The sequence below is a fragment of the Balaenoptera borealis genome (genome assembly GCF_965194805.1).
Source record: "Balaenoptera borealis genome assembly, chromosome: 18".
NCBI classification, from domain to species: Eukaryota; Metazoa; Chordata; class Mammalia; order Artiodactyla; family Balaenopteridae; genus Balaenoptera; species Balaenoptera borealis.
In genome coordinates this window covers 19,942,824-19,967,720 of record NC_138877.1, presented here as the reverse complement: position 1 = coordinate 19,967,720, position 24,897 = coordinate 19,942,824, and the positions used below count along the sequence as shown (strand labels likewise).

Sequence of the window (24,897 nt, the reverse complement as noted above, 5' to 3'; positions counted from 1 at the left end):
CAAAGCCTGAGCCTTTGGTGTCATATCCAAGAAATCATTGCCAAATCCCTGAAGCTTTTCCCTTGCTTTCTTCTAAAAGTTTTATAGTTGTAGCTCTTACATTTAGCTCTTTGATCCATTTTGAGATAATTTTTGTATATGATGTTAGGGAAGGGTCCAACTTAATTTTTTATATGTGGATATCCAGTTTTCCCAGCACCATTTGTTGAAAAGATTGTCCTTGCCAATAAATGGTCTTGGCACTCCTGTCAAAAATTATTGGACCATATATGGGAGGATTTGTTTCTGAGCTCTCTACTGTACATCATTAAACTATATATCTGTCTTTATGCTAAGCCTAAACTTTTTTTTATTACTGTAATTTTGTAGTAAGTTTTGAAATCAGGAAGTGTTCATCCTCCAGTTTTGTTCTTATTTTTCAACATTGTTGTGGCTATTTGGGGGTCCCTTTAGATTCCACATTGTCAAAAGTTCAGAAATGGCTGAAGCAAAACCAGTGAATCCCTGAAGTAGAAGTAAAAGTTTATTGTGCACTTACTGAAAAGATACTTTGCAAACTGGGAGTATTCAAACCAAAACATGGAATGAGGCTCAGAAGTATACTGTTATAAAGCAGCTTATATAGGGAGAAAGTAGTGACTGTTTATTCTTCACAGAAGTTGGTTATAATATTAGAATTTTCAGTGATTACCTCATATCAGTCTTGGGAAATAGTTCAAGTTTTGCTTATGATTTCCAGAGGCATGAGCAAAAAACGACCCAGGTAGTGTTAGCCTTGCAAGTAAACTAAATTAAGCTTTATTTGTGTAACTAAACTCGTTTTGTCTGCCCAGGGAATTTTCAAGGCTGATCTCCATTTGTTTTCGATTTTACCAATTCCTCTTTTTGGTCATTCTTTCAGCAGCCTGAGAGTATCACCAACCAGTATAGGGTTATTCTCGTTTACCCCTCGCTGATGGATAGTCAGGCCAAAGAATGGCATATTCACTGTGTCCATTAGTTGAGTCATCAGGCCAGAGGGCCATGTGGTCACCATCTTCATTATTTATGCAGTTATTGTTGATTTCTCCCAGTAGTCTGACCACAATGGATACCACTTGGTGTGAGAGTGGCTGCTGACAGGCATTAAAAACCCTTGAGAGTATACAATGCCCTAGAGAGGTTAATATGATGACTATAAAGAAAATTTGGGGGTGGCCAAAAAGTTCGTTCAGGGTTTGCTGTAAGATCATACGGAAAAACCCGAATGAACTTTTTGACCAACCCAAGGAGTGGAAAATTCCCTAGTGCAGAGATTCCCCAGGAGACAAGATTTAAACAATTAAATAACTCAAATGGGTTATAATCAGATTCAGGTTTTACCTCTAAATCAATCTACAATTTTTTTGGATAATGTGTAATTGGGTTTCAATTTTTAAAAATTATTTACATAGACAAAACATGATGTATTAGCAAACATATCCTTATATCCTCATGGTTACAAGATGAACACGAGGATGTTTTAAGTCAGGAGATGTTATTGCAGGTGAGCTTCCACCTAAGTTACGCTCCTATATGGTGTGAGCAATCAGGTAATTTAATGAGAGGCATTTCCATGTAAACAAAAGAAAAACAGGTTAATAGCAAATTATAAATTCCGTTTCTGAGCAAATTAAAAATTCAGTCTCTGAGGGGTGAGATAGGGAGGGTGGGAGGGAGATGCAAGAGGGAGGGGATATGGGGATATATGTTTATGTATAGCTGATTCACTTTGTTATAAAGCAGAAACTAACACACCATTGTAAAGCAGTTATACTCCAATAAAGATGTTAAAAAAAAAAATTCAGTCTCTGAGTTTGGAGGGCAGCCAGTTGGGAAAATTCCCAGATGTCAAGTTTGAGCATCTTCAGGTGGAGGGAGGGCAAGCAGTGGCAATCAGATAGATTTTCCTGGTTTGCAGTGTGAAAGTCTCGGGTGATTTTTCTGAGTGGTCACATAGCAACAGGCATGAAATTGACCCCACATGAGCTGTTGTGATGATTTCTCTGAAGTTTACTTTAACTCGTCCAGCTTTATCTTGCATGGCTTTGGAAAAGGACAGTTTTAGTTTCCAAGCCAAAATAGTGGGAAAAAATCAGAAATGTTTGTTTGGAAAGTTCAAGCCAAATATTGGAGGAAACTAGAAGAATTCAGTTTCCATTCCAGTTAACAGGTAGAAAACAAAACCTGCAAGACAATTAACAGCACTAGAATCTGATATCCACAAAGGTGTATTACTAAAATACAATTTTTCTCTCTATAATCATCCCCCTTTTTTATCAAAGATTAGCTTTGATAAAGATTAATCACAAGATTAATTTGTTTGAAAATTAAGTCTAGTTTCAATAAACTTGGCCTGATTATTTATATAAGTGCAGCAAGAATAGTGACTGACTATATATATATATATATATTTTTTTTTTTTTTTTAACTGTCTTTTTTTTCAATTCATTTATTTATTTTTGGCTCTGTTGGGTCTTCGTTGCTGTGCATGGGCTTTCTCTAGTTGCTGCGAGCGGGGGCTACTCTTCGTTGAGGTGCACGGGCTTCTCACTGCAGTGGCTTCTCTTGTTGCGGAGCACGGGCTCTAGGCAGGCAGGCTTCAGTAGTTGTGGCATGCGGGCTCAGTAGTTGTGGCTTGCGGGCTCTAGAACGCAGGCTTGGTAGTTGTGGCACACGGGCTTAGTTGCTCCGCAGCATGTGGGATCTTCCTGGACCAGGGCTCGAACCCGTGTCCCCTGCTTTGGCAGGCAGATTCTTAACCACTGCACCACCAGGGAAGTCTAGTGACTGACTATGTTGACTATTTTAAATCTCTGCTGGAACTTTTCATAAGGAATCTCAGCTTGAACTTTCAAAAGCCTCTCAAGACCAGGAAGCCAAGACAAGGACCTGTCTAACTGTGTCCTATTATAAAGAGATTAGATTCTTATTGAACATAGACAAATACGTACATTGTCATGAAAAATAAGAATATTTAATAAGAAATTCAGAAATTCTGGAGGGATCAGGCAGAGGGAAAAAGACAGATGTTTTAACCTTTGCTGCCAAGATATACTTTACCAAACTGTTGTTAGTTATAGATAGATAGATAGCTTTAAAGAGAGGAGAAAAAGGGGGTTCTTTGAATCTCAAAAGCAAAACATTAAAGAAGCAGCAGTGTTTTAAATGAAGTCATAAAAATTATAATCATCCTCATCAGTTCATTTAGTATCCTGTAATTAATTCTTGTTTATCTTGATCTTTTGTTAGCAGTTTTATGAATTCATCAGTTTTCCATCAGAGTTTTAGGAATTCTTATTCAGTTCAGTGATATGATCTTAAAGTTATCAGAAACCTGCATTCTATAGTACTTGTCAGGGTCTTCTCCATGAATTTCTTTGAAGATAAAGCATTTTTTTGCAAGAACACTTTTGCAAAAGCATCAGGGTAAAGCAATAACCATCGACAAATGACAAAAGACAAAAATAGCCATGGTTAAAGATCTGGTGAAAGTTCGCATACAGACACACACAAATAACGCAATTGACAAATAAATTTAGTTATTTCTGTGACATACATTTGAAAATTATGACTGATAACATATCAGAATTTTAGGAATTTCATATCATTTCTAGAACACTTATATATCTATACAAATACAACAAAAAGAAAGCTTAGTATCACTTAACTGACAATGATTCTTATATAATTTAACATATCAAATAAGCCTAATCAGTTTAACTTATCTCCTTTAAAATCAGTTTAACTTATTTGAGAAAACAAATCTTTTGAGATGTTCCAGGGGCCTTCTAGAAAATCCCAACTTGCTTCCAGGTTGGAAAGACTCCAATTTAAAATTTGATTTTGGGAAGTTTGTCAAAAATGTCAAAACAATTTGACTCAGGTCAAGTTAGTCTTGCAAAATAAATTAAGCTTAATTTAATTTATTTTAGTTTAGCTTTAGTTGTGTGACTAAACTGGTTTTGTTTGCTCTTCGAATTTTCAAGGCTAGTCCCTGTTTGTTTTTTATTTTCACAACATGAATTTTAGAATGGAGTTTTTTCTATTTCTGTAAAAACATCATTGAGAATTTGATAGAGATTGTGCTGAATCTGTAGATCAGTTTGGGTAGTATATTAACAATATTGTCTTCCAACTCATGAACATGGGATATCTTTCCATTTATTTGTGTCTTTCATATCTTTCAACCATGTTTTATTTTCAGTGTATGAGTCTATTACCTCCTTGGTTAAGTTAATTCCTAAGTATTTTATTCTTTTTGATGCTATTATAAATGAAATTTCCTTTTTGGATTGTTCATTGTTAGTGTATAGAAATGCAATTGATTTTTGTGTATCCTGCCATTTTGCCAAATTCGTTTATTAGTTCTAGCAGATCTGTGTGTGTGTGTGCGCATGCACGCGTGCGCGTGTGTAATCTTTAGAGTTTTCTACATATAGGATTATATCATCTGTGAACAGACGTAATCTTACTTCTTTCTTTCCAATTTGGACACTTTTTATTTCTTGCCTAATGTTACTGCAACATTCAAGACATGCTGAGGATTTTAATGAAATCGTGAAGGTGAGAAATAGTTAGGCTTAGAACATATTTTGCAGGTAGAACCAATGAAATTGTTGGCTTGGATGTTGGCTGTGGGAGAGAGAGAGAAGTTAAGGATGATCTCTAGGTTTATGGTCATATCAGCTGGCTGAATCATTGTAGTGCCATTTGATTAGAGGGGGTAAATGGGAGAGCATGCACTTGGACGGGGACTAGAAAAGCTGTATTTTGGCCATAGATGTGGATAATATAGTTAAAAGCAAGAGAATATGATGAGAAGAGGTCAGAAGACAGACTTTTGGGGCAAGCTCACATTTAGAGAAAGGATAGAAGAGAATCAGAAAGGAAAGGAAAAAAAAAAGAGAGAAAGAAAGAAAGGGAAGCAAAGAGGAAACAATCCAAGGGATAGAATAAGAACCGAGAGAGTCGGAGAAACGAGGAGAACTGGCAGTGGTTAACTGCGCAAAACAAGTTGAGGAAGGAAGATGAGGACTGAGAAAGGACCTTTAACGTGAGCAATGAGGATGCCATTGATAACTTTTGACAGCATTTTCAGCAGAATGGGTAAGGCCTCCACCCATGTGCAAGTAAGTTGAAAAAGCAAGTGGGGGATGGAAATAGCTCTAAATAGCTCTCAAGTGCTGTACTTATATAAGGTGGTGCTGATGTTACTGTTGTGTGGAAACAAAAACATTTAGGAGAACTAAAAGCCACTTAAAACCCCTGAGTCTAGCCCATCACATCCCCTTGATCTGTTGTGAAAGATGCAGATAAAAACAGTCATTAGAGGGGCAGGGCTAATGCAGGTTTCTTCCTCTAGATGTAGTCCCTAAGTGGAAATCTTACCCTCTTCATCTTGAGAAGGAAGCCAGCACCGGCGCTCACACCAAAGTTCTATAAAGCACAGATGACTTTCTGACCAGAGTTCCTTATTCTCTTGCTATTGGCTGACACTGTTCATAAAATACAATTTGCTGTTTCACTTTTCTTTTAAATGAGCAAGCTGAATTACTTGGAGGAGGAAGACAAAAGAGGTAGAGGAGACAGAGCCAACGCAGCTGAAAGAAAGAAAACTCAGGTGAGCATTTTAATCTTTGCTTTGTTAACTCATTGTTAAGAATTATGCTTTGCTTATCGCTTCATAGTAAGAAGAATAATTTTTAAAAAGTAAGTTTATTTTGTTGTACTGTAAACTTTTTTCTACCAGATAAATGATATTTTTTAAAATATTGGGAAAGTGCAAAGAAGTAGAAGGAAGCAAAAACCACAGCTTCTATTGATATTTTCAGGGTATTTCTTTCCATTCTTTTTTGTGTGTCTGCTTATGATTTTAGTTGATTTTCATAGTTGTGTTCGTACACAATGGATACATTATATTCCTTTTTTCCGTTAGAGCATGCGTTTTCCCACATTGCTGTAAATACCTCATAATCATAATTTAAAATTGCTACATAGTATTGCATTGAGGAGATTTACTATACTTTACCCAAGCATTCCCCTATTTGGGGCCATAAAGCATCTTTCCTATTTTTATAGAGTGGGTCATTTGATTACGTAAGATATATACTTTTTCCATTCAGAGTCCTGTTTTATGAGGAGAGGAGGTTAGATTTGAGAATGTAGATTTCAGTAGTTTTACTGAGAGGCACAATGAGAGGGAAAGAGTTTGTGCAAGCGTGTGTTTATAATCTGCTTATAACCTTTGGGGCTACAATCAGTGGTTCTCAACTCTGGCTGTACATTCCGTCAGAATCACCTGATTCTGGGGAGATTAGAAAATTACCTTTAGAATAATTGAAAATTAACTTTGGTGGTGATGAGCCAGTCATCTGTAGGTTTTTTGTTTTAGTTTGATTTGGTTTTGGGTTTGTTTGTTTGTTTGTTTTTAACTTTCAAAATTTCTCAGATGGTTCTAACGGGTGGCAAGCGTGATAACAGCCGACCTAGGTTATTTGAAATATTTTCCTGTCTCTGATCCATACCTGAGAGTAATACATTTTAAGGGAAAGGGAGATACACTATCAGGCAAGCCACCCAAATATTCCTTTCAATACTGTATAAATAATGCAAAAGTAATTTGGGTGAAATGTCAAACTTCTAGCAGTTTCTATTCTCCACCTCAATTCCATAGACCCTTAAGACGAGGATCTACTTGAGAGTTCCAATTTACTAATGCTTTAAAGAGATGGGTCTGTTTCCAGTGCATTGGTGGTTAGAAGTTAGAGAGGTGGAGGCTCCAGAATGTTCTAAAAGTATCAGAATTAAGCCCAGCGTCTGTTAGTGTTCCGCCAAGGTGCCAGCCTTCCTTTCATTTGCAAACTCTTCAAGGATCAATGAATGATAAGGTGGGCATTTAATAGCTGGCCACTGCAATTAAATTTTATTAATAGGTATAAATTTCGTTAATATTAAAAAGCAAAGACTGGGATTGAATTGGGGAGCAGCAGGTTGACGGCCCTGCCTTTCCAGGATCATAGACCTGGCACTTACCTTCTCTGGACCTTATGTCCCCGGAAGGAAAGTGGACAGAATTTCCAAACCAGAGCTGTTGCTTTGCTTTCTCCAATCAGGAATTGAGAATAGAACAAAGGCAGCTAAACCAAGTTGAAGCCTCCACTGCTGCTTTCCTAGCCTACAGAAGGGATGTACTTCTTTTGATTCAACCTAACTTGATCAAGAGCACGTTAAGGAAGTCTCTTCTTGTTTTGACTTGATGGAGGAGAATATCTGTTTAGCACCTTCTTTGATGAACATAAACATCACAGAGTACTTCACTGTTTACAAAACCCCTTTCCATACAGTAGTTCATTTGATCCACAGAATAGCCTTGAGTGCTGGAGTGTGTAATTCTTATTTTAAAATAAGAAAGTGAGGCCAATAGAACACAGGATCTTTCCTAGGGTAGAACCAGAGTTGGCCCAATCTGGTTCAGTTCAGGGCACATACATGGCCCTTTCCTTACAGCTTGAGTAATGGTTATTGTGAAAAATTTGTTCAAATTTTGTTATGTCTATATAATTGAATATTATTTTAGCTATTTACATGACATTGATGTTTATTAGTTGGCACAGAAAAATGATCATGATTTAGCGATAAGAAAAAAAGCAAGGTACAAAACTGCATTAAAATATGCACTCATTTTTGTTTAAAAATATGTATATTTGAAGAAAGATGAAAGGAAGCAAAGGCACAAACATTTATATATGTCTGGTTGGTGGTAAAGCTAGTAATTTAAGTTTATTTCAGCTTGTATTACCTTGTTTCTGTTTGTTTGTTTTAACCACATTCACTGCTTGTGTAATAAAAATGTAAAGTAAATTAAATAGAATTGTTCTTGTCTTTCTGGTTGGCTCTTCTCCAGAGGAAATGGTCCCAGCTCCTTTCCTTGGCCATAAGGAAGCCAGTCATTTAATTCTTGATGAGTTTTGTTCATTACTTGTCATGAATCTTCCTGTTATTGTTAGCTCGCATCGACTGAAAACTTACCAAGTGTCAGGCACCAAGTTAATCTTTTTACATCTATTTTCCTCAGCAATACTCACTCCCGTCCTCCCTCTGCAGATGAGGGTCTTGAAGTACAGGAATAAGAGGGACCAAGAGGCAGAGCTGAGGGTCGAACCTGGGTCCCATCTAACTTAAAACACATGTTTTCATTCACTATACCATCTTTCCTGCCTATCCACCTGGGGTCATCAAGGGTACCCTCATCACGTAAGCAACACCCGTTTGGGAAGAAAGGTGATATATTTTTGCGGTGTACTCATTTCTATGTGTCAGGATCCCCTTGGGCATTCGAGTGCCTTGTGTGTGCTCCAGACTCAGGGACTCCTCCTGCTTTTCTAGTTGGTCATGCACACCAGACATCTGAGACGTGCTAATCCCCCAAGGCTAAGCCTGGAAGGTGAAAGCCTAACAAGGGATTGTGAAATTACCCAGTGAGCTCTGGTTAACACAGCAGCCAAGCTGGGTAATGCAGAGAAAGGCAAGAATTGGCCTGGGTTGATCAGCTCTGCTGTAGAGGCTTATCAAATCCATAACAGAACCCCCAGCATTTTATCTGTGCTGTTCTCAGGGAGCTGCCCACTGCCTTCTTTGTGTTGGAATTACTTACGTGTGAGTCTCATTCCTTCTACTGGATGAAGAATGCCTGAGGATGGAGTCCTTGCAGGCAACCCAGTACATGGGCTCCATTAAGAATAAATGGACAGGTGTAAATAAATTAATTCACCAATGAATGTGAACTTTAGTTAACGGCTTCTGTTTCTCTCTGTTGAACCTATTAACCTCTTTATATTCACTGACCCATGGAGAAAGTAGTACAATCTTGGACAACCTTTAAAGGAAAACGTCTCCTATTGGATGACTTAGTGGCAGTAAGGGCTGACCCCTCTGACAAAGGAAACGGAGGCTGGAGCAGCAACCTGGAACCAAAGAATCCCAAAGTTGGAGGGTCCTCAGGAAGAGCCAGGGCCAGTGCAGAAGCTTTTTACATCTTTACTGTTTCAAGGAGAGGTTTCAAAGAAGGAAGCAGATCTGAGGAAGAACAAGAAGGAGGAAGGGAGGGGAGGGGCAAATGGGCCAAGGGAAGAGCAGAGAAAGGAAGAGAGAGGAAGGAAGGGAAGGGGTGGGGAGTCTATTTGCTCTGGACATTTAAAGATTAATTAAGCTGGGAAAAATGAAAACGGTCCAGTCCCAGGTTATTACTCCTATTGTATATTATAAAAACAAGAATAGTTTTATCATTTAAAAAAAAAACTATTTCCCATGTAAGTATCCTCCTGTGAGGCTACAGAGAGAGCATTTTACCTCATTTGCCCCTCTGGTACAGGAAACACAATCAGCTACAGAATGCTTGAAGGCATCACAGATTCTTTGAAGTAAGTTGGTTTCTTTTCATTTTGAGTCTTACCTCAACAATAACTTTGTTCTCTTACAAATTCTCTTGAGAGGTTTGAAGGCGACTCGCCTGGTTAGTTGTAGCAGAACTTGTTGGCCCGGAGCCAGAAAGACAATTTGCAGCCCTCAGAGATATAAAGAGGGTCACCTCCTATGATGCTGGCGTCCCTTTTGTAGTCTTCCTTTTGCCCCCATGCCATTGACCCTATATATTCCTGTCCCCAAATCTTAGATTTGAATTTCAGAGACAGAACGTTTGTGAGGAAAAATGCACTAACATCATTCCGTTGCGAAAGGCCATTGGGAATTTTTTTTTCCCCAGGGGCTATCTGGGCAGGCAGTACAGTGAGACATAACATGAGGGGGTGTTGGATCACAGCTTCATTTGCTCACTCACTGGTCATTTCTTTGTGCATGTTTATGGCCATGAGCTGTGCCAGCGTCTGGGATACAGCAGTGACAAGTAAGGCGTTCTAGCCTTCAGCGAGCAAACATTCTGGTGGGTGGGGATAAGCAGGAGTTAGTGGCTGCCCCGTGGGGTAGTGTGACGACAGAAAGCACTGGATCAGCAGCCGGTCAAGACCCGGAGGGGTCAGAGGAGGCTTTTTCTAGAGGATTCTAGAAAAAAACCTGAGGCTGGTGAGAGAGAGCCAGGTGATGAGCTGGAGCTCAGAGCGTGTAGGCAAGACAGAACCTGGTATGTTCGGAGCACTGAAATAAGTTCCACGAGGCTGGAGTGGATTTTACTGAGGAGAGTGGTGGCGAGGTGACAGCCTGTATTGGGGGGCCCTGAGCTGGCCCCTGTGATGGAAGGAGGGGCTGGTGGAAACCTTCGGTAATAAGGGCATGTCTGCCTCAGAGGAGACACTGGGCAGCAGGATGGTCTGGGGGAGTGGGGAGCCGGCAGTGTGCTTTGCCCCTTGCTCTCTCCTTTTTAGGTCACACAAGCCCACTGTCCCCAGGCTACTGGCAGCTGGCTAGGGCTCTTTCCTGGGCAATTCCCCTGGTTTGCAATTTTTTGAGACATAGGAAAACATTTTCTTCTCATCAGTTTCTTACTATCCTTTACGGACATCCTGCCCCTGGCATACTGAAAAGTTCTCAGGCTTTTTTTCCCCTGGCAGCAGTCAGGCTCGCACAGGCTTGCTAACGCATTGAAAGTGTACGATGTGCCAGGCTCGGTGCAGCTGGGGGGCGTGGATTTCAGTGTGCTGCCTGCCTGGTCCCCTCAATACACCGAAAGGCTGAGCACTTGCTAATGCCCACACCACCAGTAAGGGCTAGAGCTAGGATTTGGATCCTGTTGGGATTTACTCCCCAAATTTTCCTATGACTTCTGAACACCTCGGAATCCTTCCAGGAATCCTATGCTGTGTAACTAACTACCTTGGTAAATAATTCCTTTGCTCCAAGAAGTGAATTTAATGATGGGATATGAAATGCCAAGGCGAAAGGCAGAGAGGGAGTTTTCATTTGAGTGAGTGGGCTTTGGGGGAGCCCCTGAGTCATGTCACTTAGTCACTTTGATTGTGGACAGGGAGAGTCCTAATGCTGACACAATCCCTTGGAAATTATTGGAATGAGTAGGGCAATGGCCTCTGAGATAATACTTGCTGATTTTCTGTCTTTGGAATCAGAAGACTTGGAAATCAGAGACTCAGCTGCAGAACGATTCTGTGGCCTTTCTTGGATCAGAAATTGGGTTAATAACAGATACCTCCAATCTTCCTTGATACACTGATGAAGTGCATTAGAAAATGATTTTTTAAATGCTTGGGACTTCCCTGGTGGTCCAGTGGTTAGGACTCTGTGCTCCCAATGCAGGGGGCCCGGGTTCGATCCCTTGTCAGGGAACTAGATCCCGCATGCATGCTGCAACTAAGAGTCCGCATGCCGCAGCGATTATCCCACGTGCTGCAACAAAAACTCGCAGCAGCCTAAATAAATAAATAAATAAATAATTTTTAAAAAAAGCTCAGGTATTTTTATAAAATTAAATCCACAATCAGCTTTATAGGCTTATATATTCTAAACATAGGAAAACCAAGAAGTTATGAGAGCCAGAGAGAAGACAGCACTAAGTCAAAATAATGCTTTAAAAAAAAAAAAATGAAGCCGTATCTCCAAGGAGCCCAGAGCTCTCCTTACATGTTAAGCTTTCTCTGTGTCGAATTTGTGGTTGTTTGGTTATTGTGGAGCCTGAGTGTTAGTGGTTCGGATGAACATGGAAGAAATGCTAGCTGTGGGAGAATATTAGAGAATGAAATAAGGCGATTCAACAAGGATGGAGGTGGGAAGAAGGATGTCGAGATACTGCCACACGTGTCGCTCTCAGAGGCAGAGAGGCCCCTCATGGGCTTGGATGCCAACCTTCTGCTAGGGTTCAGGCCCTGCCTTATCCCTGGGATAAGTTGTTCTCTGGGAGAACAAGAAACAATGAAATTGTGAAAAGACTCCAGTTTTAAGGTGTAGTTATCCCCGAAAGTGTCCGTAACCCACAGGCACCTTTTTGCACAGGGAAATTCTCAAGAACGGAATTTCAGAAGAGAACATGCAAACTGAGCGATCAAGTGAATAGAGGGGAAAAGCTTGTCAGCAAAAGAGAGAAAAAAGGCAGCTGTTGCTAAACCGTCAGCAAGACGCTGCTACTTAAAAGATCTGATATTTTGACCGTACCAACACTCTCCAGATTATCAGTTTTCACCCACGCTGACCTTTGTCCTGATGGCAGCTCTGGCAATACACTTCTTCTTGAGGTGTTTCTTCCTCCATCTGCCCATGTGCATTTGGAGTGGTGGATGTCATTTTACCACACACTCTGTGGTCTGAGCAAAGTTCTGCTTTTAGTGGGAGAAGGCCACAGCTACTGCGCACTGCATGTCCAGCCTCACCCCAAACGGGGCCTGACAGGCAATATTTCAAGAGGGCCCAGCAGCCTGAGGCAGAGTCCAGGCAAGGAAGGCTTTGGTGGGTTCTCAGGCATCAGGGCAAGTGCTAGAAGGAGAGACAGGCAGGTGCCAGCTCAAGGGCACATGTAGATCGGCAGCAGGTAGAAATCACTAAGAAGTTGACAACCCAATGACTGTGATTTCAAGAAAAGATTCTAATTAGGAAACTCAATACCATAGAGTGTGTCTGGTCTTTAGAAATAAAATAGAAAACCAAGATAATGAAATTCAGAAGTTATTTGGGAGGGTTCTGAACTTCAACTGAACTTTCTAGAATTTAGTCAGGAAGCAGGGCTGAAAGACTGATTAATCACCAGTATCCCCCTTCCTACTGGCCCAATCCTGGTGGGAATCCTGAGGAATCTGGGGAGAAATGGTGAAGGGGGATTGGACAGTTTCCTTGTGAAAGAAGCCAGTGAGAGGAGGCGATTACAAGCGGGAAACTGCTCAGAGCACTCTGTCCCCCGAGGGATCTTCTGCCGGGTGGGACTGTTCCCACCCTTGCTGCCAGGACTCATTCAGCTCTTCCCCTTGATGGAAAACAGACCAGGTCCAAAGACTGCTCCTCAGGGCTTCAAGCTCTCCAGGAATCCCCCGAAATCTTAGGAAGAACACACTGACTTTTCTGTCTGCTGAGCTCTGGGGCAAGTCTGGCACAGTTTGGTTGGGATCTGGGATGAGAGGTTGGGCCCTACGAGCTTTGCAACTTCCAAATGTGGACTCCTAGCCAGAGGACAGATATGAGACAATGAAACTCTACTTAGGCCATAGGCCCTGGAGGGGTAACTTCATGGTCATCCGGGAGAATTATCAGGATAGCAGGGAGAATTATCAGGCCCAGGACCCTGGCTGAGGAGTCCCCTCTGGGGCCCAGAGCTGTTAAAGAGATCTTTGCAGCACAGAGAAAATAAATTGGAGAATTTGCTCCTGGGGGACTTCCAAAGTCATAAGTGCTATTTAACACCTACTGGTTTACAGCAGATCTGCAAGCACCCCTTTCAACGATGGGCTGACTTCACAGCTATGAGGTGTGGGGAAGTAAATGGCATTGAGAAGGCAAAGGAGCATTAGGCTGGTGGTGTGAGACGTGACCTGCACTCTGAGGCACTTTGGGAGAGACAGGGTAGAGGATGAGACAGCAGAATGCTCCGAGCTGCTGACTCCGTGGAAACAGGGCCCCATGTTGTTCACTCGCTGCCCCCCATTTATTCCGGAAGCCTGGAGACCAGCTCAGTTCCTCACTCAAAAGAGGTTGTAATCTCAGATCTTTTCATTTGTATTTCTGTTTTGGTCTCCAAGCATTTAATTCACTTTATCCCTCGAAAAAATTCTAAAAGTGCAAGACTGTTCCTGGGAGGCTAAAGAAGTCTCCGAAGCTTTACGTTTCCACCAGCACATTTGGAGCCTGTTACAACTGAGGGCTGAGCCAGCAGTGTTGGATTTCAAAAAGGAGGCCCTCACTGATACTTCTCTGTTTTGTGGGGCGTATTAGTTTTGCACTCCAGGGCCTCTGGGATTTTGAGGTTGTAGGATCTTCCAATCCAGAGGGTCAAATGCTCTCTGCACAGCTTCAGGGAGCTAAGTCTGTGAGCTTTTGCAATAATAACAGCTAATGATGCTGAAAGCTCAGCCTCTGTGCACTGGTGCTGCATCAAATCTCAGAGACAGAGTTTTGGGTGAAGTAGAAAAGAATAACTTTATTGCTTTGCCAGGCAATGGGGGACACAGTGGACTCCTGCCATTGAAACTGTGTGTCCCAACCCAGGAGGATTTGATGAGTTTTAGAGCAAACGATTCAAGGATGGGGCTGCTGAACAAGATTAGCGTGTGTGCAGCACCTATACTCCTAATCTGGTCTCAGGTGATCTTCTCCTGTTTTTTTGGCCATACCATGCGGCAGGTGGGATCTTAGATCCCCCGACCAGGGATCAAACCGTGCCCCCTGCATTGGGAGCACGGAGTCTTAACCACTGGACTGCCAGGCAAGTCCCTCGGGTAATCTTCTCAATGAGCTTCTCTGGTTTCTTTAATCTGGCCTCAGGTGGTCTTCTCTGGTATGAAGAATGCTGACATCTTCCATTTGTTGGGTTTTAATTCTATGAAGAGCTTAAAGACATTGTTATGTGTATCCCTTGAGGCAGAACCAGGACCCTGCCCCCAGGCTGCACTATTGTTTCTTGGCTGCTCCTCCCTTGTCTTTGCATCCCTTACCTTCCCGGATTAGCAACTGTTTGAATCTGCCCTTTGGAACTCAGGGAAGGTCATGGAGGTTGGAGTCTGTGCCCTATAAGAAAAGGGGGACAGAAAGGCTTCCATGCCCAGGAGCCCCTGCTCGGTTTCACTAACATATGCTGCTTTCTCCTCTGGTCCAGACTCTGACCTCAGTGCCACTCACAGCTTTTCTTGCTTAATCCTCACAACAACCCAGAGACGTAAGGACTATTGTCTTCATTATCTCCATTTTACTGGTAAGGAACTGAGGCAGGGAGATAAAGGCAGCTGTCCAAGGTCACAGAGAGCTGGTGAGTGAAAGAACCAGGATTCAAACCAGAGTTTGTGTTCTTCCCTGCAGCAGAGAGGAATCCTTGTCATTCCTTTCACCATTTTTATCATTAAATCATCTCTCAGCCTTTGCTTTTATATTTTTACAAATACTTTTCGCCTCTTTAATCATATGCCTAAGCCCACACTTTGAGATTTAATCATAGTAGTAGACGTCATTGTGTGCTCACCCTGTGCAAAATACCTCACGTTCCTTATGCCCTTTACAGATAAGGAAACTGAGACTCTGAGAAGATAAGTTATTTGTTCAAGATTCTCAAGCTTGAAAGTGGCAGATTTGGCTCTATGACCTTACACCAACATTTCTATGAACTTCAAAAAGAATGTTCTATTTGCCATTGCACAGTATGCAGTAGCTCTGGGAGCTAAAATCCAAGTTATGCTCTAAAGTTATTAGGGAAGATAAAGAGCATTATTGTGGAGAGAGCTGTGATTTGCAGGTTGGGTTATTAAAACAGAAACTTCCCACTATGGAGAACTTCAAACCCACAAGGACTTGGCGGTTGGACGTAGACGTAAGTGAGGAGGAGAAGAAGACTAATGGGGCTGTGAATTCACCTGGACCATCAGATTCTGTAATCTGTGTCTAACACATGCACTTTATGAGCCTGCTATGTGCTATGGTAACTCTCATTTGTCTAGTGATTAAGAGTTTACCGAGTTCCCTCAAATATGTGTGTGGCATAATAAGGTATGCAAAATCAGCAGAGGACTGTCCCTTCCTCTTGCAAGTCTCATAATCTGGAGAGGCCAGTGTAATGTCTGCCTAAGATGTATCTGTCAAAGCACATGAAGAATTAATTTCAGGCTGCTGTAGTTTATTTACAAGTGCTGCAGGAGTGATAAAAAAAAGAGAGAGACCCGTGAGAAGTGTCAGTTGGGTAAGGTGACATGCAGAAGGTGATACAGGTGTTGAAGAAGAGGATTTGGCTTGACTAGAGTTGGGCACCCTGCAGATCGGGGAGAAGGGGGATAGAGAAGAGGGGAAAGGCAGAGGTAAAAGAGAGCAGAGTGAACGGCACAGGTACGTGCCCGAAGAAGTGCAAATCCAGGTTTCCGCTGCCTGGCGTTGAGGAGCAGCAAAATAATAGCAATAATGCCAGCTTTACGGTTTTCAAAGTGCTTTTACATCCATTATCGCATTTGCTCCTCTCAGAGCTCTTTCCTGATGTGGGGTCCAGGGGCAACATTACCCGCATTTTACAGACACACTTCCCCAAAGAAGCTAAGTGATGTGTTAGCCAAGGCCCTGTGTACCTAGAAACTGGCAGACCAGGACCCAGACTTCTGTGCTTTTCCCACCATCTGTCACTTTGTGGCAGGCTCCACTAGCTGAATCTCGTTTATGAAAATACAGGTATTGCTGGGACAAGGGGTGCAAAGTCTTAGAGCTAGAAAGTGGGACGGTTGGGAGTCAAATCACGTCTACTGGACTTCAGATTCGGTGTACATTCTACTCTAGCCCTGTTCAGGTGTCTGATGTTGAAAAGATAGGACAAGAAATGAACAGAAGAAGACATTGCAGTCATTTGTAGGAGATGGGCTGAGAGTAAGAAGGTGTCTCAAGAGAAAAGAATGCATCTTCCCTCCCTGACTTCCTCCAAAAACAAACCCTTCACAGAAGCTGAGCTGAGATGTTCTCTCTCTCCTCTGAGAAAGTGGTCACTTTCTCAACCCCTGCTCTTTTATCAGCTTCCTGGCCTTGGAGTCCCGCCCCACCCCCTCTGAACACTGATAAGCTTATTGCTAAATCTCCTGACACTTGACACATTTTATCCCCCCACTGACCACTCCCCCCTCCTTGAAGTTGCATTCTTTTTTTTTTTTTTAACCTGGGCCCTCAGCAGTGAAGGCGTGGAGCCCTAACCACTGGACCACCAGGGAATTCCCAGAAGTTGCCTTCTTGATTCGTGTCTTATCATTCGGCCAGTCTTTCTCAATCGTCTTTCCAGGCTCCCGTTGTCTCTGCCTGTCCCATAATTGTTGATGTTCCCCGAGGTTCTGTTCTGATCCTCTTTCCTTCTCTGCTCTTAAACCCCTGCAGGAGCTCCTCCACTCTTCTGGCTTCAGGTACCAAGTGCTGATGGCCCCTAAATTCATCAGGCTCTAGACTGCAATGGGACAGTTCTTGCGTGTGTTTTGTCGACTTAAAAAAAAAAAAAAGTACAATGTAAGAGTTGCAAGTTAAGTTTTAGTTGGGGCAAATTGAGGACTGCAGCCCGGGAGACAGCATTTCAGATAGCTCTGAGAAACTGCTCCAAAGAGGTGGCGGTGGGGGGGAAGAGGTCAATATATATGTGATTTTGGTGAAGGGGGAATACATGCAATCAAGCACATATTTTTGCAGAAGTTCTCATCAGGGTTACTGCTAGTCACGAGGAGCAGATGTCACCATGAAGGAATTTAGTGCTTTTCTGGATATGAGAAGATGCAAGAATTGGGCTCATCAAATCAGCTCCTGAAAATATCTTAACTATCTGAAGACCTGTTCTGCCAATTTTTCTCAGAGCACCAGGTGCCTCATTCCTGATCTCCACTCTGAATTCCTTTCAGGGGGTGTTGAAGGTCAGCAGCTGCAGTGGCACCTGATTTAATCCTTGTAGAGGTAGATGGCAAGTGCCAATTTGTAGTTGACAGTTTCATAAGTGCTTCAAATTCATAATGCCCCAACTTGAACTCATTTTACCACCCCAAACAGCAATTTCCTCTTATTCCTCTTCTGTTCTTTTTATCAATGTAATGTACCATTCTCCCCCTCAAAATACATGAGAGGGTCCTTGACCATCCCCACCTCCAACTGCCCCTGACCTTCCATAATTAGTCCATCCCCAACTCCAGTCAACTCTCATTCCTTTCTACTCTCAATCTCATCCAGATATGTTCACCCCCTCTTTCCTGGACAATCACAAGAGCATCCCCACGTGTCTCTCAGGACCTAGGCTTGCCTTCTTCCAAAAAGTCCTCCATCCCTGCCAGAATCACACCTTTAAAATGCAGATCTGCTCCCCACAATTCAAGGGCTCTCATTGCCCTCAAGATAAAACCCAAGATCAAACTCCCCAGTGTGGATGTAAGTCATTCTCAAACTACCCTCTGCCTACCTCATCCTTCCTTTTATGCCTCACCTAGACTATCATATTTGCAGTTCCTCAAACTGTGTCACTGTGTCTTAGGGCCTCAGTCTTTGGGCTCTGCTGCCAGGTCACAGGCTTGTACCTGAGAACCGAAGGTAAGCACACCTGTGGACTTACAGTCTTAGTCAGTGCTGATGATGGGGGCAGGATGTGTGACAAGGTCTATCCTGGCAAGGCATCAAAATATTTTTTTTTCTAAGTATAAATAAAAATAACTTCTGTGAGGTTTTGAACAGTTGCAGCTTTGCAGTGACCATGAAAACATCCTAATCATCCACATAAGCTCTTCATCCTCGTTAGACTTTGGTCATGCGGCATGTTTAGTTTTCTTCATAACTGCAATCTGGAATCTCCATCTGCTGCTGCTTTGCATTGTTTCTTTTTTGTTGTTTTATTATCAGTAAAGCTGCAGCAGACAAAGCCTCAATTCTTTCTTTGTTCCAAGACCGCTTTCAGTCCAGGAAGCTGTGCTCTCCCTCTAAGGCGGTGCAAATTACGCTGTCAATTTAGTTCCTAATTTTCCTTGAATTTACCTCTTCATATATTTCTCAGCTTCCTGTCACATACTTAATTGGTCTGGCTGATTTTTACAGACACTTCTAACAGGCCATTTCTTTTTCTTTTTTCTTTTTTTTTTTAGCAGTCTAGTGAAAGTTTGCAGTGTGGTGTAGTCAAGTGTATTTTTTATGGGCGGAAAAGAACAACCAAAGTGTTTAAAAGATTTCTCAAGAGAAAGTGGCCAGCTTAATGGAGTTTTGGATCTGAGCTGGCCCTGCTTTTAGTCTGTGGCTGTTAGTTAAATGAGGCTTCTAGGAAGGGTGTTTGTGTATTTTCTTTCTTTAGCTTTCCAAGGATTAAGATGCTCTTGGAATCAAAGTCCCAACTTCTGTAGTTATCTTCTTCCTACAAGTGGGGCTGTTTGACAGCCTTGGACCACTCCCACTCCCGTCCCCCTCCAGCCCCTCCAGGGCCCAGAACCAATCCCAATCTGAGGCAGAGGAATTGAAGTAACTCTGGGACTCAGTGTTACCCTTGAGGTAGGTCTGATCCTGATCTGGTGCCTCGATTCTAAAACTGGGCATCTCTCTTTTCCCCAAGATTTGGTCCCCACCTCAACAGGGGAAAAGGGCCTCTGTCTTGGTATCCCTGGCCTGAGGCTCTGTGCCGAAAGTATTGTCCAGCACTGAGGTTCTCCAGGACTCAGGGCCTGCCTGCAATGGCCAACCCTCCTCTCAGATCCAAAGTCCTCTTCTTCCATCATGACCTGGAAGTACAAGGGCCTTGCTGCTTGCACACTGACCTTCCCTCATGAGTTCTGCCTTCCTCCCCAATTGCTCAAGAAGTCCCTGTTGCTAGGGTCTGTTGTTGGTCCCCCCATATCCCTCAATTCCCTTGTGGAGCAACTGTTACCATCTTTTTTATGATCTCTTGTCTGTGCTCATACCTGCTGGATCCCATTCTCTGCCTATGATAAGGGTCTTTCCCCAGCATCTGTAGCTGTCCTTGCACGCTTGCCACCCCCAGTGAAGGAGGAGTGCAGGGCGGGGTCCCAGGTTGCCCTTCTCATTGCAATTTATAGTCCCTGTTGGTCTTGAGATGGGAGAAGTGGTTTTAAGGTCTTCATGGTCAAAAATTTTGAGAACTTGATTGCTTTCAAGTCTACTTGAAAAAGTCTACTTTTTCAGATCCTTTCCTGATATAAGCTTTTCCTAAGATTATATCTGAATCCTTGCTCCAAAGTCAGGGCTGTGTGGACAAGACTGTCCTTTTCAAAATCAGTAACAGGGACTTCCCTGCTGGCGCAGTGGTTAAGAATCTGCCTGCCAATGCAGGGGACACGGGCTCGAGCCCTGGTCCGGGAAGATCCCACATGCTGCGGAGCAACTAAGCCCATGTGCCATACTACTGAACCTGCTCTCTAGAGCCCGTGTGCCACAACTACTGAGCCCATGTGCCACAACTACTGAGCCTGTGCTCTAGAGCCTGTGCTCTGCAACAAGAGAAGCCACCGCAATGAGAAGCCTGTGCACCACAACGAAGAGTAGCCCCTGCTCGCTGCAACTAGAGAAAGCCCTTGCACAGCAACCAAGACCCAACGCAGCCAAAAATAAATAAATAAAATAAATAAATTTAAAAAAAAATTACAGAAAGTGGGAAGGGAAGATTGATCCAAGTGAAAAGCATCTGGGTTTGCTAACTGGCGCTTATAGAGGTTAGGCTCTAACCTCTTTCCACAGAGGCTGGAGGCAGAGGCCCTGTGTCCAGGTGTGGGCTGGAACAAACAGAAAATTCTTTCAGCAGCCTTGAGTTTTCTCAGGCTATGTAAGAAGGGGAGGGTATGGTCATCCTAGAGGTGCAGACTTGAGCTGTTAAAAACCATATCAGCACTTTTATGTTAGCTGTTATTCAAGTCTGTGTAGGCCAAGGTTGACACCTGGTTGAGAAGAGGACTCAGAAGACCTTGGCTAGAGTTTGATCAAGGAGAGAATCTTTGTCAGCTTCCAGAGCAGAAGCTGTGTAATTGATGACTTTCTCCAGGGTCAGAGACAAGCTTTGGATGATACTCATTTGGGCACTGGGCAAAAGTCCCCCCGGTTTGAGGATTCGGCTTCAACCAAATAAATTAATGTTTATTCTGCATTCCAGAAATTTATCATGAAATGTAATGAAGCATATAGTAAAGACATATAGTAAAAGAATAAGCATACAGTAAAAGTGTAAGCATATAGTAAAATATAGGCAATATTTTTTGACTCACATTTCAAAGAAAAGCTAGTATTTCTCTCTGTTTCATTAAAACCTGGAAAAATGTACGCAGGAAGTAACTTTTTGTATCTGTTTCTTTTTAATTCAGCATGGAGAGAAAACCTGTGTCCTTACCTCCGTCCATCTCCATATCAGAAATGGAACCCAACGGCAGCTTCAGCAATCACAATAGCAGCAGGAACTGTACAATTGAAACCTTCAAGAGAGAATTTTACCCCATCGTGTACCTGGTAATATTTATCTGGGGAGCCTTGGGAAATGGCTTTTCCATATATGTTTTCCTGCAACCTTATAAGAAGTCCACATCTGTGAATGTTTTCATGCTAAATCTGGCCATTTCCGATCTCTTGTTCATAACCACGCTGCCCTTCAGGGTTGACTATTATCTCAGAGGCTCCAATTGGATATTTGGGGACCTAACCTGCAGAATTATGTCGTTTTCTATGTATGTCAACATGTACAGCAGCATTTATTTCCTGACTGTGTTGAGCGTTGTGCGTTTCCTGGCAACTGTTCACCCCTTCCGGCTCCTTCATGCCACCAGCGTCAAGAATGCCTGGATTCTATGTGGGGTCATATGGATCTTTATCATGGCTTCCTCCACAGTGCTTCTGAAACATGGCTCTGAGCTGAAGGGCAATGTCACATTGTGCTTGGAGCTGAATCCTAATAAAGTTATTAAACTGAAGACCATGAACCACATTGCCTTGGTGGTGGGCTTTCTGCTGCCATTCTGCACACTCAGCATCTGTTACCTGCTGATCATTCGAGCTTTGTTAAAGGCGGAGGTCCCAGAATCAGGGCTGCGTCTTTCTCACAGGAAGGCGCTAACCACCATCATCATTGCCTTGATCATCTTCCTCCTGTGTTTCCTGCCGTATCACATACTGAGAACCCTCCACGTAGTCGAGTGGAGAGTGGATAAATGCAAAGAGAATCTACATAAAGCTGTGGCCATCACACTGGCTTTGGCAGCGGCCAACAGCTGCTTCAACCCTTTGCTCTATTACTTTGCTGGCGAGAATTTTAAGGACAGACTAAAGTCGGCACTCAGGAAATGTCATTCACAGCAAACAAAGTGCAGCTTTCCTGTGTGTGTGTGTGGTTAAAAAAGGAAACAAGAGTGTAAGGGGTTATTAGGTGACGCTGTTCCTATATCCTTGTGTCCACCTTCATTCACACGTAGTCTCCAAATGACTGTGTATTTATACCATTTCCAACAAAGGTCGATTCCCAAGATTTAATTGACCATGACTTTTGTTGATAAGACCTACTTCAAAATTTTCATTAGGTGTATCTTCAGTGTTTGAGTCTAAATAGAGAGTATAGCAGGAAAAATCCCTATTAGAGTCTTGCAACTTGAAATGTCAGACTGGGAAAAAGTGCTGAGAACGGTGACTGCTGTTTCTCATCAGATCCTGTACCAGATCTCTGGCCCACTAGGCATTCTAAATTCTTAATTTTAAGACCACCCCAACATTCCTAGCTCCAGCTCCTCTTCCCTCTTCAATCCCCTGAGACACAGCCAATTAACAAAGCTACTGGAGGCCCCAGAGCAGATAAGAAAAGCATCCTTAGAATTCAGGGGAAAGACTTAGACTGTGAAGAGGAAGGCTGTCCTCTAACAAAGCAGAGTCAAGGACCCCAACAAGAACAGTGGGACAAAAACAGGGAGAAGAGAGAAAGGGGAAAAAAGAATTTCATTTTGCACTAGGAGAGGGTCTCTAGCACACTGAAGGCAAAGGGCATGCCTCTCTCTTGTCAGGGGGTGAGGAAAACAGGAAGAGTAGGAGGAAGACCTGGGGCATTGCCCTAGCAGGTGGAGGGATTATGTGTGGAATAGGAGAGAAGGGGATCCATTTTACTCTTGAGATTTGGGTTCGGGCTGTTCACTGCAGTTCCCATCCTGCAGGTTAATCCATTTGGATGGGAGCCAGAACAGAGGAGGTGGTGCTAAGGGTTTGGTTGGGCACTCACAGAGAAGGTGGGGTGGAAGGTAAGTTGCAAAGTTGTAAGTTGTGGTACCCCTGAAATTCTATTAACATTTTGGCAGAACATGAGTAGGGTGGCTTTCTTTTGAGAGAGTGTAGCAAAGCACTGGATTGTGGGAGGGAGGTCCTTTCTGTCCAGTGAAACAAGGCTAAGGAGACTACCTACTGCTACCACCATGACCACTGTACTGCCAACAATTGAGTACCCTCTCTGTGCTGGGCAGACTGCCCAAGGCACTTCCCATCCGTTAATTCCATTTAACCCTCACACCAAAGCCCTTCATCTTCATTTTACAGATGAAATCAAGGAACTTGTTCAAGTTCACACAGTTTTAAGAACCTCTGTGCAGAGAGGTTGGCTGGGTGCTTTCCCTTCCATTCCCCTTGCAAACCTCCATAAGGATTAGTTGAAAGTCTGAGTAAGAGTTCTCTTCCCCCATCAGGTACCTACCCCTTCTCACTCTCATGAGAAGACTGAAGGCTGAGGTTTTCTCTTTGGAGTTGTTGACCCCAAGATAGAGTGGAGAGTGGGAGGGTGGTGTTCTGAAGCTAGCAAGGGACTGAAGGAAAGTCTTCATAGAGAACAAGAGCCCCAGAGCCATTCCCTCACTCAGCTGCAAGAATGCCAACAGACTCATACCTTGTCAAGACAGAAGCCTGGAGGCTCCTCCTATGGGGAAACTGCCCGACTCAAGGAAAAAGACCAACAGACACAGACTTTTGGGTATTCCCCCAACACAAAAGCTGGTGCCGGCCTTATTACTTACCCGACAGGAAGCCCACACTGCAACTAATCCCTTCTACTCATAGAGAGCAACTAATCAACCTGTTAGAGCGTCACTCTTATTATGAGCAGTCAATGAGGACCACACATCAGAGGAAAGGGCCTGAACGTGAGAAACCAACAATGAATGAGAGGGTAGATAGAGACATTTTCAGTATGAAAGATTTCAACGTTTTTATCACCCTCACACTTTTTATTAGAAACCTACTGGAGAATTTGCTTCTCTAAAATAAGAGATTAACCAGGATAAAGGAAAACATGACGTCTAGCAAACAAGGAGTAAGATGAAGAAAATTCCCAGCACGTTTATGCATAGCAGAAAAACAAGAAACTAATTGATCTGCACACGTTGGAGGGACTTATATTTTTCTTGGATAGCGTGGGATGAACTAGTAAAAATACATAGGAAAATAAGCAAATGAAAAGACAATGCACTTATTAAATGCTAGGGGAAAAGAAACTGTTGTTTAAGAAAGGAAATATAACCATAGTACACTACATGGCTCAGCTGTGAACAATATTTACATAGAGAATGTAAATAGCAAAATACGGTGATATAACTTTTTTCAGGAAATGAAGGGGAGAGGATGTGTATGATGGGGGAGGGGTATAATAAATCTATGTTCCTATATTTTATCACAGAAAATTCATCATAACTAAAGCTAAAGAATGACAAATATCTGTATAAAAATGTTATTTAACAATAGAGGATAAAGCCCAGAAGAAACAGTGAGCAAGATTGACAGGGATTGCCTTTGGAGAGAAGTTGGGTGTGGGAGGATAAGGTGGGGATTTCTTTTTTCCTCTTAATAAGTATTTAACTGTCTAACTTGTGAATATGTATTGCTGAAATAAAATAAAAATTAAGTTGAAAATTAATTTTAAAATTCAAATTAATTCTGCCTTAACAAAAAAAAAAGACGAGGAAGAAAAGAAAGGTGACCAGAAATGGAAATTGTGCACTGAGAGAAGAAAGGAAAGCAGAAAAGGACTACATTTGGATTTGGGCCCCTGAGGGAAACCTACCCAGCCCCCCCCATGGAAAGGGAGCTCCCTTTTGGGGTGAGGGGAGTCACTTTCTGGGGTGAGGGGTGATTTGGTATGTCAGGATTTTTTAGCTGTAAGTAACAGGATACCCAACTCCAAGGGGCTTAAACAACCACTATACTGCATAACTAAACCATACAAAGGGAAGTTGGACTTCAGGCCCTAGTCAACCAGGATTTCTGTGAGCCTTTCTCTCCAAGTGTCGG

At 42.7% G+C, this 24,897-nt stretch overlaps 1 protein-coding gene across 1 annotated transcript; it reads left to right on the top strand.

Annotated features, from left to right (window-relative positions):
• Positions 1-1,701: 1,701 nt before the first annotated feature.
• On the top strand, positions 1,702-24,523 carry CYSLTR2 (cysteinyl leukotriene receptor 2). The gene is given in 3 exon segments (XM_082365625.1): positions 1,702-5,641; positions 20,958-21,960; positions 21,963-24,523. Coding segments are annotated over 2 exon segments (1,038 nt in total). The 5' UTR covers positions 1,702-5,641; position 20,958; the 3' UTR covers positions 21,999-24,523.
• The last annotated feature ends 374 nt before the right edge of the window (positions 24,524-24,897 follow it).